At 48.1% G+C, this 18,007-nt stretch overlaps 1 protein-coding gene across 9 annotated transcripts in view; it reads left to right on the forward strand.

The window, feature by feature from the left end:
* LOC125038191 (rap guanine nucleotide exchange factor 2-like) overlaps nucleotides 1-18,007 on the forward strand; it is a 242,104-nt gene that overhangs the window by 174,544 nt on the left and 49,553 nt on the right. For all 9 annotated transcript variants that reach the window (XM_047631586.1, XM_047631584.1, XM_047631580.1 and 6 more), the window contains one exon: nucleotides 15,357-15,432. In XM_047631586.1, the coding sequence (XP_047487542.1) occupies nucleotides 15,357-15,432 (76 nt within the window). The remainder of the gene's footprint in view (nucleotides 1-15,356; nucleotides 15,433-18,007) is intronic.

Consider the following 18,007-nt stretch of genomic DNA (forward strand, 5'->3'; position numbering starts at 1 on the left):
GAAGTTAATTTTCTCGGGCGGCGGGGGGATTTAGTGGGGGTGGAGGTAGGGGGAAATAGGGGGAGGGGGGAGGGGTAAGAGGGTGCGGGAGGGGACGAGAGTGCCCGGGCAAGGGTGGTGCATCTCGGTGAAGAAGAGGATGCTTGTAATGGAATTATTTTTGTCGCTGAGAAGGCGGAAGAGGGAAGGAGGGAAGGTTTATTAGGAAGGGCGGAGTTTATTGTCTAAATTATCTTCGAGGCGTTCTGCGGGAAGCCCTGTGATGTACTGGCTGGTTGAAGGGAAGGTTTCCGCCTCCTATCCTCCTCCTCCTCTGCCCCTCCTCCTTCTCCTCCTCCTTCTCTTCGTCCCCGCTCCCCCCCCCCCTCCTCTTCTTCATCCTCATCCTAATCCTGATCCTGTTCCTCCTCCATATCCTCATGCCTCTACTCCTCTTTCTCCCATCCTCCTCTTCCTCCTCCTCCTCCCCCCCCCCCCTCATCTCCCTTTCCCTCTCCCATTGACACAATTCGGGAAAAGTATGGAAAGAGGATCAAAGGTGGGAAGAGGAAGAGGTGGTGGAGGGGATGAGAAGGACAGGAGAAAGAGGGGGGGGGGGGTTGAGAGGGTCTGAAGAGGGGGAGGGGGAGGGGGGAGGGGAGGGGGGAGGAAAATTGAGCGCCGGGCCGTGTCTGTGCGAGGACATAATTGACACGTGGAGTTGACACTAACGCCTCGAGAAGTTTTCCCCGAGGTGGAGAGTCGGCCCCGAGGTCTGTCACGTGACATTGAGGGCGAAAGGTAAAGGAACTAAACAGGGCGGCGCCAGGAGGATGGGGGTGGGAGGTTGGGGTGGGGGGGGGTGGAGTGAGTGTGTTTACGTAACGTATTGTTGAGTGGGAGGAGGAGGAGGAGGAGGAGGAGGAGGAGGAGGAGGAGGAGGAGGAGGAGGAGGAGGAGGAGGAGGAGGAGGAGGAAAGGGAAGGAGTGGGATAGGGGTAGGGAGGCTATGGGTCCCCTCCTCCTCCTGCTCCTCCTCCTCCCTCCCCCGCCCACCCCACCTCACCTTGTCTCCTAAGGACTTGGGAGGAGAGGGGGAGGGAGAGGAGGGCAGGATGAGACGGAGAGATAAAAGAATCCTGTCAGTTAATATGTCGATATAACTCGAAACGCTCTCGTTGGGAGGTTCCCCTTCTTCTCTTTCCCCTCTCCTTCCCTTTCCCCTTTTCTCTTTCCCCCTTCTCTTCTTCCCCTGTGCTTCCCGTCCGCCTCCTATTCATGACGTCACGGCGGCACTTATATCGCCCGCGGTGGTATGTAGGGGACCTCAAGTGCGAGGGGGGGGGGAGGGTTCTGGAGGATAGCCATTTGGCGGTGATGGTGAGGGATGGGGAAGAGGGGGGAGGAGCGGGGAAGGGGAAGGGAAGGAGAGGGGAAGGGTCTGGGAGGAATGGGGAAAGGGAGGGGGAAGAGTGAAGGAGAGAAGGGAAAGTGGAGTTGAGGGGATGAGAGGGGAAGGGAAACAGCCCGGTGGCAACGAGTGGGGAGTGCGGTTAGGCCTTGTCATGGCCAGAGCGATGGGAGCCATTAGTGCGGCCGTTGGTGGCACTCTGTAAGCGCGATTGCGTGTTTGAAAAAAGATACTTTAACACCTCTTTGATTTCTTATAAAAGCTTTTTGGATAGAAAAGTACTGGCTGGCCGTCGACGAGGGTCGCAGCAAGACGGGGCTACGAATGCGGCTGTGGCGGATGAAGTTCCCACGGCGACACGAGGGAGGAAGACTGCCGCGAGGGGAGGGGGTCGTCTGGGGCATTAGGATTCATGGCCGGACCTCGCCTCCTCCAGGGCTTCTCGAGGGCCCTTGGTCGTGATGGGTAGGGCGGCGAGGACATAAAGGAGCATCCTGTGCCGCGCGTCCCTTGCAGCGCGGGGCCCGATAAGGGAGGCGGCGGCAGCCCCAGGCGGAGACACCAGAAATCTGATAACATTAATGGCACTCTGACGTCATGAGCATCCTTAAGACCCGAGAATAGCCGATCTCGTGTGCAACCGCTCCGGCGTGCGACAGGGGGGGGGGGGGTATAAAGGGAAAAAGGGGGAGGAAGGAGAGGAGAGGATAAAGGGGAGGAAGGGGAGGGGGTAGGATTTCCTCGATGCTTCCTATGATTTAGGAGGTTTTCTCGTCTCGCCCTGTGTTCGCGTCCGGCCGGAGCATCGCTCGGGGCTTAGAGCAATATCACGGGCAGGCAGGCGTGTTATTAACTGGCCCTCTCCGCCCCTCGTGACCGCGGCTTAGGGGGCCCTGGCGGAGACGCTGACGGAGAAGGAGACGCTTCTTCGGAGCGCCTGAGCCCACCGAACTTGCCTCGTTACAGCAAAGTAGTGGAGGAGGAAGGATTTGCCTGGAGAAGAGGAGTTTTAAGGAGGGTTATGAGGGAGTGGCGCCCGCGCGTGTGGGCGCCCCGAGGGAGAAGGCCTAAGGACATGGCGGGCGTCTCCCGAGGGCGTGAAAGATGGGAGGGCTGTTCAGGGCGAGATTGTCACGTACGCAAAGGATTTTGTCTTGAGAGAACCGCTTTTTTTTCTTAAACATTTCGAATAATGTATTTCAGTGAAAAAAGTTTTACGCAATCTCGTCGGTCGGCTAGATACGTTCGTCAGACATTACCAAGACAATAGCTAAAATAACGTTCCCCTCCCGCCTTCGTCCCCGACACTTTCCTCCCTCTCCTCTGTATCGCTATCCCATTTCTCCCTCTCCCCACTCTCACCCTCCCCTCTCCCCACTCTCACCCCACTCTCACCCCTCCCCTCTCCCCACTCTCACCCCTCCCCTCTCCCCACTCTCACCCCCTCCCCTCTCCCCACTCTCACCCCTCCCCTCTCCCCACTCTCACTCCTCCCCTCTTCCCACTCTCACCCCTCCCCTCTCCTCCTCCCTCCCCTCCTCCCTCCTCTCCCCTTCCTCGCGCATTGTCGTCAACCATGCCCTTATTGCAAGCTCTCGGAGGAGGACGCCAGTGGCTTCCCTGCGCAGCTAACGGAGACAAATAATGACGCGGATTTTCTGAATTTCCCGAGAGTCGCAACACTGTTTATTTATTTATTTATTTATTTATTTCCCATCATCTCCTTCCCCTTTCCCCTTCTCTGTTTTATCCCGTATTCTTCCTTTCTCATGTCTCTGTTTCTACGTAACTAACTACATAAGTAAGGTATCCTCCCTCCCGCCCTCTCTCCCCCCCTCCCCCCCTCCCCCCATATCCATCCATCCGCCTATCCTTTCTTCCATCCCTTCTTCCATCCCTCCCTGTCGCCCTCTTTCTCTCTCTCCTTCTTTCTCTATCATCATCGCTCACTTCTCCGTTGTTCTCTCCTCTCCTCTCCTTCGGTCGAGGGTGCGCAGCTGCTGGCCGAGAGAAGAATATAGGAATAACGCATACCAAGGAATTACCGAAGCCCACTGATGGCCAAAAGGGGATTTTTCTCTCTCTTTATGCCCACTGATACCCCCCCCCCTTCTCTACCCCTCCCTTTATTTAGGAAACAGTTTCTCGCTATTTTATTTTTTCCCTCTAAGAAATTGAGAAGCAGAATTATCCTTCGTCCCTCTTTCGCGTTTTCCATCCCTTCCCTGTTTTTCTCTCACTCTCTCTCTCTCTCACTCTCTTCCCATCCTCTTCCCACCTTTCCTCCCATCTCTTCTTCTCCTTCCTCTTCTTTTTCTTCTTCTTCTTCTTCTTCTTCTTCTTCTTCTTCTTCTTCTTCTCCTTCCTCTTCTTCTTCTTCTCCTTCCTCTTCTTCTTCTTCTCCTTCCTCTTCTTCTTCTTCTCCTTCCTCTTCTTCTTCTTCTCCTTCCTCTTCTTCTTCTTCTCCTTCCTCTTCTTCTTCTTCTTCTCCTTCCTCTTCTTCTTCTTCTCCTTCCTCTTCTTCTTCTTCTCCTTCCTCTTCTTCTTCTTCTCCTTCCTCTTCTTCTTCTTCTCCTTCCTCTTCTTCTTCTTCTCCTTCCTCTTCTTCTTCTTCTCCTTCCTCTTCTTCTTCTTCTCCTTCCTCTTCTTCTTCTTCTCCTTCCTCTTCTTCTTCTTCTCCTTCCTCTTCTTCTTCTTCTCCTTCCTCTTCTTCTTCTTCTCCTTCCTCTTCTTCTTCTTCTCCTTCCTCTTCTTCTTCTTCTTCTCCTTCCTCTTCTTCTTCCTCTTCTCCTTCTTCATCTTCTTCTTCTTCCTCTTCTTCTTCTTCTTCTTCTTCTTCTTCTTCTTCTCCTTCCTCTTCTTCTTCCTCTTCTCCTTCCTCTTCTTCTTCTTCTCCTTCCTCTTCTTCTTCTTCTCCTTCCTCTTCTTCTTCTTCTCCTTCCTCTTCTTCTTCTTCTTCTCCTTCTTCTTCTTCTTCTTCTTCTTCTCCTTCCTCTTCTTCTTCTTCTTCTTCTTCTTCTTCTTCTCTTTCCTCTTCTTCTTCTTCTTCTCCTTCCTCTTCTTCTTCTTCTTCTTCTTCTTCTTCTCCTTCCTCTTCTTCTTCTTCTTCTTCTTCTCCTTCCTCTTCTTCTTCTTCTCCTTCCTCTTCTTCTTCTTCTCCTTCCTCTTCTTCTTCTTCTCCTTCGTCTTCTTCTTCTTCTTCTCCTTCCTCTTCTTCTTCTTCTCCTTCCTCTTCTTCTTCTTCTCCTTCCTCCTCTTCTTCTTCTTCTCCTTCCTCTTCTTCTTCTTCTCATTCTTCTTCTTCTTCTTCTTCTTCTTCTTCTCATTCCTCTTGTTCTTCTTCTCCTTCCTCTTCTTCTTCTTCTCCTTCCTCTTCTTCTTCTTCTTCTTCTCCTTCCTCTTCTTCTTCTTCTTCTTCTTCTTCTTCTCCTTCCTCTTCTTCTTCTTCTCCTTCCTCTTCTTCTTCTTCTCCTTCCTCTTCTTCTTCTTCTCCTTCCTCTTCTTCTTCTTCTCCTTCCTCTTCTTCTTCTTCTTCTCCTTCCTCTTCTTCTTCTTCTCCTTCCTCTTCTTCTTCTTCTCCTTCCTCTTCTTCTTCTTCTTCTTCTCCTTCCTCTTCTTCTTCTTCTCCTTCCTCTTCTTCTTCTTCTCCTTCCTCTTCTTCTTCCTCTTCTTCTTCCTCTTCTCCTTCCTCTTCTTCTTCTTCTCCTTCCTCTTCTTCTTCTTCTTCCTATTCTTCCTTACCTCCTTGAAGATGAAAGGGATGGAACGCATGCGGACGACTTGGATGAAATCTGAGTGCAAACCCGTAGACTTGGCGTGCCTTCTTTGGCCGAGTTCTTGTTATGTTTCTTCTTCTCCTTCCTCTTCTTCTTCTTCTCCTTCCTCTTCTTCTTCTTCTTCTTCTCCTTCCTCTTCTTCTTCTTCTCCTTCCTCTTCTTCTTCTTCTTCTTCTTCTTCTCCTTCCTCTTCCTCTTCTTCTTCCTCTTCTTCTTCCTCTTCTTCTTCTTCTTCTCCTTCCTCTTCTTCTTCTTCTCCTTCCTCTTCTTCTTCTTCTTCTTCTTCTTCTTCTTCTTCTTCTTCTCCTTCCTCCTCTTCTTCTTCTTCTTCCTATTCTTCCTTACCTCCTTGAAGATGAAAGGGATGGAACGCATGCGGACGACTTGGATGAAATCTGAAGTGCAAACCCGTAGACTTGGCGTGCCTTCTTTGGCCGAGTTTCTTGTTATGTTTTCTTTCTTTCTCCTTCTTTTTTATCTTCTCTTTTTTTTCTTGTTTGTTTTTGTTTTCTCCTTTTCTCAACCTTAGAGAGAGATTAATATGATTGCCACATCCATTCTTTCACCTCTCACGCCATATCTCGGTTATCCATAGTTTATTATATCCATTTCATTAATTTTATTAATATATGCATTTATTTATTACTCTTTTGTCGGTTTATTACTATTTTAATGTTTTGTCCTTGTGTCATTGAAATGCGTGTAGTGATTAATTCTGCACGATCTATTAATATCCATTTATTTTTTTGTTCACATTATTCATATTATGATTATTTCCGTGCATCTATTTATCACCCCCCCCCACCCCCCACCCTCGTAACCCATTTCTAGCGTTGGGCGCGAGAGAGAGAGCTCATTCCTTGCCTCGTGTGTTTCCTCGCGGGTGCCGGTCCGGGATTGATTTTCACCTGCAGGGCTCTCTCTTTCTCTTTCTCTTTCTCTCTCTCTTCTCTTTTTTTTTTTTGTTTTTGATTTTTTTTTTTTTTTTTTTTTTTCTATCGGTTTCTCGGGTCTTCATCTTTCTTTCAGTTGTCTGTCTAAATTTGGTCTTGGTTGGATTTTTTCTCCCTCTCTTCTTGTTTGTTTCTCGGGCCCCTTCTCTCTCTCTTCTCTCCTCTCTCTCTCTTCTCTCTCTTTTCTCTCTCTTTTCTCCCTCCCTCCCTCCCCTCCCCCTCTCCCTTTTCTCCCTTCCCCCCTCCCTCCCCTCCCCTTCCCCCTTTTTTTCCCCCCCCCTTCCCCCTCCCCCTTCCCCCTTTCCCCCCCTTTTCCCTCCCCCCCCCTTCCCTTTCCCCCTTCCCTCCCCTCCCCTCCCCCTCCCTCCCCCTTTCCCCCTCCTCCCCCCTCCCCCTTTCCCCCTCCCCCCCCCCCTCCCCCTCGGGGGCCCCTTCACAGCAAAAGGGTCACACCCGGCCATTTAAATTTTTTGGAGGAAAATTTTTCTTGAAAAAAAGTTTATTTTAATTTTGGGGGGAGGGGAAAGGGGGGGAGGGTGTGGGGGGAGGAAAAAACTGGGGAGGCGGGTTGGGGAAGAGAGGGAGAGAGGAGGAGAGGGAGAAGGGGGATAGGGAGGAAGAAGGAAGGGAATGGGGTAGAGCGGGGAAATAGAGGAAGATGAGAGCCAGACAGACAGACAAAGAAATTGAAAGAGAAAAAGAGAGAAAGAAAGAGACACGACACAGACTTATAAAGAGAAGATACTTACGTCAGTGTGATCGACCAAAAGACCAAAAGGGACGATAGGCAATGAAATATATGATCTTTTGAAAAAAAAAAGGGGGGGGGGCAAAAACGTTTTGGGATTTTTGAAGATATTAAAAAAAAGACTCTAAAAAAAAAGGGGTTAACACTTGGGCCCTTTCCCTGGGATTAAAGCTTCGCTCAGGGGCGCCTCGCCTGACCTTCAGATCTTGACCTTTTCGTCTCTTGCTTTTAACTTTTACTTTTTTGAAGGGAGGGAAATCCCCAAACGAAATTTCTTTTGGGCTTTTAGCCGTTTGTTTAAAGGGGTTTTTATTTAGTTTTTTTATTTGTTTTTCTTCCTTCCTTCTCTTTCCTCCCTTCCATTCTCTCCTCCTCCTCTTTCCTCCCATCCATTCTCTCCTCCTCCTCTTTCCTCCCTTCCATTCTCTCCTCCTCCTCTTTCCTCCCTTCCATTCTCTCCTCCTCCTCTTTCCCCCTTTCCATTCTCTCCTCCTCCTCTTTCCTCCCTTCCAGTCTTTCCTCTTTCCCCTTTCCATTCTCTCCTCCTCCTCTTTCCTCCCTCTTTCCCTTCCTCCTCTTCGCCTCATCATCAGCAGCCAGGTTTCCTCGCCTCCCGCGGTCAGAAAAGTGTATATTACCATCTAAATCGAATGTTATCTTCTTCATGATCGGGCGGCGACGCTGCTGCCTCTCGGGGAAAGAGTTGCTCGGAATGACACGTCACAAAAAACGGATGTTAGCGAGTAGGGGTGACTCTTGCAAATATGTGTTTGTGTATTTGTATATAATGTTTTATTTGGAAACTGTTGCGTTGGGTGTGAGTTTTTTTTTTTATTTTTTATGTTGCATTGTTGAGTTTTATTTTATTTATTTTATAGAAATGATTGTGCATATATAAGATTTTGAGAGCGAGATTGTGAATTATATCGGATAATGTTATACTTCCAGGTGGAAATGAAGAAGACCCCCCCCCCCACTATTTTTTTCCCCGTCCCTATAATGTTCTCATGACCTCGGTGACCCCGGGGAGGTTAGCTTGGTCAGAATACTTTTATCTCTAATCTCTGCGCCTTTGTCTAGCCCTGCACGGTTTGAGATTTGCATTTATTTTAAAAATGATTTTTACTTTATCTGGGTCGTTCTCATGACATTGATAGAAAACGGGTGATTATTATTATATTAGAGATAGTGAACATGTTGGTGAATATAATAACTGATTTTTTTTTTTTTTTAATAATGATGGTAATAGCAGTAATCATAGTTGTGGTATATATGATGGTAGTAGTAATGATGGTATTTATAGTAATGGTAATAACAGTAATATGGATACGACTCGTGGAAATGATTGTACGTCTTGTCGTTTGAGAAATGATGTCAGTCAAGTGTCAGTGTGATGATGACAGATGGTGTGTGTTCCCCCCCCCCCCCCCCCCCCCCCGGTAGGCGATGAATTTTGATGAGCATTTAAAGTGTAATTCGGGAGCGGGCGGGACGAACAGGGCTCTAATCATGAAATGGAGCTCTATTCATCCGCGAGTGAGATAGAGCTTTGCGCCGGAGCCGAGGGAAAATAGTCCGATAAATCACTTCGTTCCTGACACCATCGATAAGGGAAGGATTTGCCGGGCCGCTCTGCCGCTGCTCTCGGCTCCTCTCGGCTCCTCTACCCTCGGTCTCTCTCTCTCTCGTTCGCATATTTGTTCGTTCGTTTGTTCCTCGTCTCTTGTTCGTTGGCTCACATTCACTCGTTCTGTCTCTCTTTCTCTTTCTCTCCCTCTTTCTCTTAATCTTTTTTTTTTTCTTTTTTTAACCGCTCGTTCTTCCTTTCCCTCTCCCTCTTCTTCTTCCGTTTCCTCTCTCTCTCTCTCTCTCTCTCTCTCTCTCTCTCTCTCTCTCTCTCTCTCTCTCTCTCTCTCTCTCTCTCTCACTCTCTCACTCTCTCACTCTCTCACTCTCTCACTCTCTCACTCTCTCTCTCTCTCTCACTCTCTCTCTCTCTCTCTCACTCTCTCTCTCACTCTCACTCTCACTCTCACTCTCCCCTCCCTCTCTCACTCTCACTCTCACTTTCACTCTCCCCCTCCCCCTCCCCCTCCCCCTCCCTCTCCCTACATCTCCCACCTCCCTCGCTTCCCAGCCCAGCCTCATCTCCCCTCTCCCCCCTCCCTTCCCTGTCCCTTGTCCCCTCCCTTCATCCCCTCCCTTCCCTGCCCTCCCTGCCCCACCCCTCCCTCGCATTATGAGTTACAACAGGGTATTAGGTTTTGCTTCCGGCCATAGTCCACCTCTCTGTCTTTCCTTCTTTCTTTCTTTTTCTTCTCTTTTTGTGCTTTTATCATTTATTGTGACTGCCAGAGTTTATGTCTGTAGTTGTTTACCTGTTTGTCTGTTTAACTATTTGTCTATGTACTGATCTATATATCCATCTTATTATCTATATTCCGATTCTACTTAATTCCTCATCTCCCTCTTGCATCTGCTTCTTCCTCCCTACCTTCCTCCTCCTCCTCCTCCTCCTCCTCTTTCCTCTCTCCCCTTCATTCTCCCGTCCACTTCCCCTTTCCTCCCTCCCCCTCTCCCTCTACTTTACCCCCTTCCTTTCCACTCACCCTCTCTCCTCCTCCTCCTCCTTTCCTCCCCCTTCCTCCGTCTCCCTCTCCTCCTCCTCCCCCTTCCTCCGTCTCCCTCCGTCTCCTCCTCCTCCTCCTCCTCCCCCTCCTCCTCCCCCCCTCCCCCCCCCCCCGCCTTCCTTTCCACTCCACCACACGCTTCCCTCGAATCTAATTTGCGTCGAAAGGTTGGCCGATCGTGTGACATCGGGACCGCGATCGTCCCTTTAATCAGCGTTGAAGGCGGGTGGTGACGAGGGGTCTCACCTGGCGCGCCCGTGGCTTGACCTTTGGGCCTCTGTGTCCTCGGCGGGCGGGGAGGGCGAGGGAGGGAAGGAGGGAGAGGGGAAAGGGAGGGAGGGAGGGAGGGAGAAGGAAAAGGGGAAAGAGACGGAGGGAGGGAAGAGGGGAAGGGAAGGGGAGGGGGAATGGGAGGAGGAAGAAGGGAAAGGGGAGGAGGAGGAAGAGTGGAAATGGGAGGGAGGGAGGAGGGGAAAGGAAGGGAGGGAGGAGGGGGAAGGAGGGAGGGGGAATGGGAGGAAGAAGAAGGGAAAGGGGAGGAGGGGGAATGGGAGGAAGAAGAAGGGAAAGGGGAGGAGGGGGAAGAGGGGAAAGGAAAGGAGTTAGGGGGATGGGGGGAAAGGGAGGGAGGGAAGGAAGGGAAGAGAGAAAGATAAGTCGTATAAATATAAGATGAAGATGAATAAAATAGAAAAGGAGGAGGTAGTGACAGACGGAGAGACAGACAGAGAGAAAAGGGAGAGAGAAAGAGCAGGAAATAAGGGAGATGCAGGGAGACGTCAAAAATTTTTAAACCAAAAATCTTCCGCAATTTTAGAGTTATTTATACTTTCTTTCCACCTTTCCCTTTTTTCATAAACTTGGAAGAAGAAGAAGAAAAAAGATTCAAGATATCTGATGAGTGACTTGGAGGCGACATCTTGAGAGATAATGAGCAAGTTAAAGAGAGCGTGAGCCTAATATGTTTGGTGTGTGTGCCTAGTGGAAAGAGAAGGAAAGAGAGAGAGGAAGAGAGACAGAGAAGTGAGGAAGAGAGAGAGGAAGTGAGACAGAGAAGTGAGAAAATGAGAGAGGAAGAGAGGCAGAGAAGTGAGGAAGAGAGAGAGGAAGCGATAAAGTAACGCAACGGTAGAAAGACCAGGAATAGAGTGAATTAAAGAGGGAAAAAATGGAGAAGGACAAATACAGAAAAGAAGCGATAAATAGAGATAAATGTTGAAATTAGTAAAAGAGAGAAAAAGCTGAAAAGAGTAAATTGAATGTTGTGAAAGGACTAAGAAAAAAAGGAGTGAGAAACAGGGAGAGGGATAGAAAGGCAGAGAGTTGAATAAATGAGAGAGGAAGTACATAGAGTGAAAGTCAAAGTGAAAAGAAACGGATGAATAGTGACATAAACAGGGAGACAAAGATGATAACATGAAGGAGAGGAAGTGAAGAAGACAAGACAGCGAAGTGGGTAAATCAGGGCCAACAAACAGCCAAACATGAGAAGAGAAAAATATATTAGAACAGATAGAAAGAGAATAGACAAAGGAAGGGAAGAGAGAGAAGGTAAGAGGAATGAAGGAGTAAGAGCGAAGAGTTGGGGAATTAAGAGAGACAAGAAAGTGGGGAGGGAGAGTAAGAGAAAAATAAATGAAAAGAGAAGACCAAGGGCAATAAGAGAGAGAGAGAGAGATAAAGAAAGGCAAGAAAGAAGAACATAAGACACCGAGAGAGAGAGATAGTAAAGGAAAAGAAACGATGAAGATATGAGGAGAGGAGCAAGAGAGGAAGAAAGAGGAGAGGAGAGGAAGAGAAGCTAGAGAGAAAGAAAGGGGAAAGGAAGAGGAAGAGGAGCTAGAGAGAAAGAAAGGAAGAGGAAGAGAGGAAAAAAGAGGAGAGGAAGAGGAGTTAGAGAGAAAAAAAGAGGAGAGAAAGAGGAAGAGGAGCTAGAGAGAAAAAAAGAGGAGAGAAAGAGGAAGAGGAGCTAGAGAGAAAGAAAGAGGAGAGAAAGAGGAAGAGGAGCGAGGAGAGTAAGCGTCGGTGTGGGTGAGGACTGCACTGAAGGTTAAAGGTTGCCTGGGACAGTGACGCTGCCGGGTTTGGAATTGGGGTTGGGCTCCGTCTTCGGGGGGGGGGGGTAGGAAAGGGGGAGGGGGAGAGAGGGAGGAGAAGGGGGGCAGGGGAGAGAGGGAGGAGAAGGGGGGCAGGGGGAGAGAGGGAGGAGAAGGGGGGCAGGGGGAGAGAGGGAGGAGAAGGGGGGCAGGGGGAGAGAGGAAGGGAATGGGGGGAGGGGGAGACTGGGGAGGGTAAGTGATGGGACGTGGGATAGGGAGATAGGAAGGATAGGAGAGAGAGGAAATGGGGGGTAGAAGGAGAGGGAGAGGGAAAATGAAAGCAGGTAGGCATTTCCCCGAAGCTTTGAATTATGCCCCGTGATTGAGAACTGGTGTGAATTATTTTTGCTCTAAAAAAGGGGGCGGGGGGGAGGGGAATTGAATTAGAGTCAATGAATGGATAAATCAGAAGTTAAGAATTCTGGCAAGTCGACCTCTTTTGACTTTTCGTCTGAGAGACATACAGAGAGAGGGAGACTTAGAGAGAGGGAGACTTAGAGAGAGGGAGACTTAGAGAGAGGGAGACTTAGAGAGAGAGAGAGAGAGAGAGAGAGAGAGAGAGAGAGAGAGAGAGAGAGAGAGAGAGAGAGAGAGTCGGAGGAAGGGAGGGAGGGAGGGAGGATGATGTTTACAGCATTTCAATAGCATTCAAGAAGTCCGGAAAACAACACCTTTCTTACCAGATAACAAAAGTGCGCGCGCCCTCTCCTCCTCTCCTCTCTGCTCTCTTTTCCTCTCGTGTTTATCTCCGCATCCTGGTTGTCCTGCCGCGTCAACACCTGCAGCGCCGCCTCCGTGATCCGTTGTTTACGTCTCGCACACAGGTAGACTTGGAGGTGTCGAGGGCCACGTCAAGGAGGACTCAAGGCCGAGGTACACTTCACCCTCCTTGCGGTCGCGTGCTTGTGGCGTTCACACGCACCAGCAGCGGATGCAGTTGCTTTTTTGCGCTTGCATACGTAATTTTCCTTTGTCTTTCCTTTGTTTAGATATTTCCCAAGGAAGGAGGATAATTCTTGTGTTTTTTTAGCGGGGGGCTTCTTTGTATTAGAAGACTTGTTCACTTTAAATAGTAATTAGTATGTTAATAGCTCTTTACCTCTTCATGGTCCCCCTCAGGATGGACCCATTTTTTCCGCGCAATTATGCAAATTATGTCCCCGAGACGTTTTTGCAGGGAAAAAAAACGTTAAAGGCGATTCAGGGAAACTGCATCAGACGCGTTCTCCTGTTCAACAGGTTGGCCATGTTCGCGGAGGGCCGTCAAGTTGTATCCCGCTCGCCCCTCACGACCCTTCATGGGGCTGGCGAGGTCGTCTCACCCTGGAACGACCTGGTTGCGACACTTGTGCGGCTTTATGGCCCGTCCGGGTCGTGCGCCGGGACCTCCTTGAACGTTCATGGCCTCAGCCCCGACCGTGGCTTCCGATGCCTAGGGGCAGGGGGGGGGGGGGCGTCTCGGCCAGGCCTTTCTGGTGTTTATCCGTCGAGATGTATATTTTAGTATCTGTATCTCTCTCCTTCTCGCCCTCCTCTCTTCTCCTTTCTCCTCCTCCTCCATCCCTATCTCGTGTCCCCCAAATCACCCCACGTCCCCATCACACCCAAAGCCCCATCCCATCCCCACCCCCCTCTTCCCCACCCCTCCTTCTTCCGCCTCCTTCCGCCTCCTCCCAAGGGCTCGGCACACACCTCCCGAGTCGTGGCCGAGGGGATGAGCGACTCGCGGGAGAGCTCTCGGCCGCCCGCCTGTCTCGGCTCGTGGTTGCGGCTTCGTTCTTTCTTTCTTTCTCTCTTTTTTCTTTCTTTCTTTCTTTCTTTCTTTTTCTTTTTTTTTAGTGTTGGTATTTTCTTTTCCTTAATTTCGTCCCACTCTTCCTTTCTCTCTCTGCTGTCCTCTTCTACCTTCCCCCATTCTTCCCCCCCCCTTTCCTCCCTCCCTCCCTCCCTCCCTCCCTCCCTCCCTCCCTCCCTCCCTCCCTCCTTCCCTCCTTCCTGACCCCGTTTCTCCTTTGTCTCTTTCTCTTTCAACTTTTTTTTCCTCTTGCTCTTCCTGACCCAAAACCAGAGTGGAAGAGAGTCGGTCACTCGGCAAATGCTCATTAGGCGCAGTCATCGTCGTCATCGTGTTTAGATAAGAATAGCAATGAACACTTTTCTTGAATTCTGGTTCTCTTTTCTTCTATATTACTGTTTGTGGGACTTTTGCTGTAGGCCCTGTTTTTAGGGATTGTTGATAGACTTGGCCGTGTTATTGGGTAGTGCTGTTTTTATCACTGAACTAAGTACGTTTAAAGATACATGTTAAAAGCTTTTTCAGAATTTATATCAGAATATGTTCGATGGGATTGTCTTGGTGTTCAAGGTTTTGTATCTAAAGTGCGTTCAAAGTATAGGCCTAAACCCGAGTTTATTCAAAGCAAAGGCCTATGCCCGAGTGCGTTCAAAGCATATGCCTATACTCCGAGTGCGTTTAGAGCATAGGCCTATACCCGAGTGCATTCAAAGCATAGGCCTATACCCGAGTGCGTTCAAGGTTGGTATGAGAGTGCGTTTAGAATAATTTATCGAGTCAAGGCTTATCTGACGGGATTTCGTCGAGGTTAGATCTGGGTGCCAACTGTCGCTAGCGGAATCATGTCTCTTCCTTGCTTCTTTTATTGGGTTTTAGACTGCGAATCGTATGTCGATGCTTGTCTCGCTCTCCGTCGCGATCATTTGCATATTGCCTTGCCGGAAGTGCGTCGTCTTTGGCTCTCGTGTTTCGACTTGGGATGATTCCTATGAGGGTTTTTAGTATTTTTTTCTCTATTTATTGACTGACTTTGTTGTTGGCAGTATTACTTATCATCATTATCGTTATCATTATTATTATTATTATTATTATTATTATTATTATTATTATTATTATTAATGTTGTTTCTGTTACACTTTGGCCTAGGCTTATGAACGTATTTCTACTCATGTTATAAAATGAGTCGGAGAAAAAAAATCATTCTTTGTTTTGTCATATAAAAAGAATCAAGTTTTTTTTCCCTCCTCGCCTATTTTCCCTCTCCTTCGGTCTTCGAGAAACTCAAAAGCCATTCCTGAACAAAGACTCTTCCTGTGTTGGAGAGAGAGAGAAAAAAAGGCCAAGATTTTAATTGTTTTGGTTTATATATACTTTTCTTTGTTCGTCGTTGTTGTTTGCGTGTCCGGTCGCGTTAATGATAGAGTCTTTTGTGATTGTTTTGTTTGTTTTGCTGGGCTGTTACGCCACCCAGCCTTTACCGTCGTCAGCAGTTGGGTGTCCTCGCTTGACGTTACGGTCGAAAATCCCGCTTCGAAACAGTGTAAATGGGACTCTATCGCCGTCGAGGAACATTAGGTTAGAGCGTTTAAGTGGGTTTAATTAATTAATTCAACCTTTATGGAGTGGGAACTCGCGAAGGCGCGGCCTTTCCCTGGCACACCTTTGAATGGCATTGTCCGAGAGGGAGAGGAAGAGACAGACAAGACAGACAGACAGATTAACTCGGAAAATGGCTAATTGGCCATTATGTGGACTAATAAAATCAAAGTTATTTATATCTTGCTTTTCAAAATAGATGCTGTTGTCATCGTTAAATTTTCTTTTTGTTGTGCTCCCCTATGGTTGTCTACGAGCGCTGGCATCGTTACTACCACTACACCTGCGGCTCTCTTCATGAATGAGTGACTTTATGAATGGACTGTTGATTTTACACCTGTGCTAACCCTGTTCTTTCTTTCGTTGCAGCTTCGGGAAGCGGTCGGGGGGCGGTGGTCGGCGGGCGAACGAGTGTCTCATCCTCGAGCCCTCCGAGATGATAGTGGTAAGTAGGCCTATCTTTTTGACAGTTGACTGTATTATTATTATTATTATTATTATTATTATTATTATTATTATGTTGATGATGATGATGATTAATATTATTATTATTATTATCATCATTATCATTATTATTGTTATTATTATTATTATTATTATTATTATTATTATTATTACTATTACTACTGGTATTTTTTGCGTATCTTTCGTCGATTCGGGGTATTTGTGTTAGGTACATTGAATAGATTTATTTGTGTTTGAGTAGAAAATATAAGTTAGGGTTGATATGAGGATTTATTTTAAGTGGGATGAGGACTAGAGCCTTAGAAGGGAAAGTAGGTGGGAACAGTTACTTTACTTTATTAATACCGGAATGGCAGTAGTGGTAAGCACGTTATAGGAGAGTGAATGCCAGTATAAGGCGAGGGTTGGGGAGCGACGACCCGATACCTGATACCACTAGAGAAGTAAAGGAGGAAAGCGAGAAGGTTAATGAAACAAAATTATTTTCATATCCGACGCGGCGCATTATCCCATTAGCATATACATACAGCCTCTAGTGTAACTTAATCCTAGGTGGTGGGTGACGCTCTCGCGCGCACGCTCTGTACCGCCGTGGTGGGGAAAGGGGGGGGGGGGGTAGTGAGTATGAGTATGAGTTATGACAAGTAGTGAGTGAGTGAGGAACATGTTATGAGTAATGGCTAGTAATGGGTATGAGTAACGATGGGTAATGAGTATGAGTGTGTGTGTGCGTGTGTGCATTTTTTGCATGTATGTATGTTGCATGTTTTTGCTTATATAGCATGCATTTCTATGATAGGAAAAGCCGGACTCGACGTCAGACTTTTTCGAACAGCCTTTTGCAATGCCGAAGACACGACCTGCGGGAGCCACTTTTGCTAAATTGGATGAACTTATTCCCTGGGTAAATCTAGCGTTGCCACAGTCGTCTTTCGGGCTGTGCGGAGTTCAGAGCGGGGGGGGGGGGGTTAGGAAATGAAATGAAGGCAAGAGAGCGACAGGAAATGAAGACGTAAAATAGGGGGATTTGTGATTTTAATGCCGTGCGCGAGGGTTAATCATTCTCTGGGGGGTTGTCTGTGCATTGCCTCAGTTTCTGTTTCTTTCTCTTTCTCATTCTCATTCTTTCTCGCATTCTCGCTCGCTGCCTATCTATCTATAATTGTCCTTATTTATCCCTTCTCCCTTTTCCCCTATCCTCCTTCCTGTCTCCTCTCTCCCCCATCCCTACTCTTTTCCTCTTTCCCTCCCTCCCTCCCTTCTTCTCTCCCGTTCCTCTCTCCCTTCATTTCCTTCTTCATATCTCCCTTCATTTCCCTCCTCCTATCTCCCTTCATTTCCTTTCTCCTATCTCCCTTAATTTCCCTCCCTCTCTCCCTTCCTTCCCTCCCTCCCTCTCTCCCTCTCTCCCTCCCCTCCCTCCCTCTCCCTCCCTCCCTCCCTCCCTCCCTCCCTCCCCCCCTTCACCCTTCCATCCAGCGAGCCCATGGACGGGTGGAGGCCTGTCCTTGGCACCTTCCCCTACTCGCCGTGCATCGCTAGCTTCTCACTTCCTCCCTCTTTCTCCGCTTCTGTTGCTTATTAGTTCTCGTATTAATTATCCGTTAACTCTCCTCTGCGTTTTTTATTTTTCTGCTTTTTGTGTATCCTTTTTCCTTTGGTTGATATCAGCATTATCGCTTTGTTTGTTTTTTTTGTTTGTTTTTTTTTCCTCTTTATGTAATGTTATTTTTTCTTGTTCTTCTATTTGTCCATCATTAGGGTCTCTCTTTGTCATTTCCTTCCGTCCTTCCATCCCATCTTTCTCTCTCACTCCCCCTCTCCCTCCCTCCCTCCCTCCAACCCTCCCTCCCTCCATCCCTCTATCTCCCCTCCCCCTCCCCCCTCCCTTTTAACCCTCATTTACCTCCCTTCTCTCCCCTCCACACCCTACGTTCGCATCCGGGACGTTGTGGAAGGAATAAGCAGAGAGAGGGAGTGGGGGAGAAGGAGAGGACGCGAGTAAATGAAGGTCGGACTCGAGGCGGAGAAAGAGGAAGAGATAAATGACCGATGAGTGAAAAATGACATTGCTATCAGTCACGGAAAGGTAGACAAAGGTCAAGGGAAAGTTAGAATAGCCAGAGAGAGAGAAAGAGAGAGAGAAAGAGAAAGAGAGAGAGAGAGAGAGAGAGAGAGAGAGAGAGAGGAGGAGAGAGAGAGAGAAGAGAGAGAGAGAGAGAGAGAGAGAGAGAAAGAGCGGGAGGGTGGCGACTGCTTGGGTGATGAAGGTGAATGAGAAGAAATAACGAGATGCGCCATTAAGGTGCTTGTAATTACGTTTAATAGTGATTGCGTAAATCGAAATGCGCCAGCTACATCTCTTGCTCTGGGTTGCTATTCATTATTCATTATTCATTCTCATTCATGGCTTCTATTTTTTATACATTTGATGACCATGAAGGTGTGATGACTGGGTGGGGGGGGGGGTGAGGGGTAGTGGTTGTACCGTGGAGGCTTAGAGTGCAGTAAAAATGTGTTACAATAGGATTACAATGTTGTGGTGTTCGAAATGG

The sequence above is a fragment of the Penaeus chinensis genome, chromosome 24 (genome assembly GCF_019202785.1).
Source record: "Penaeus chinensis breed Huanghai No. 1 chromosome 24, ASM1920278v2, whole genome shotgun sequence".
Lineage (NCBI taxonomy): Eukaryota > Metazoa > Arthropoda > Malacostraca > Decapoda > Penaeidae > Penaeus > Penaeus chinensis.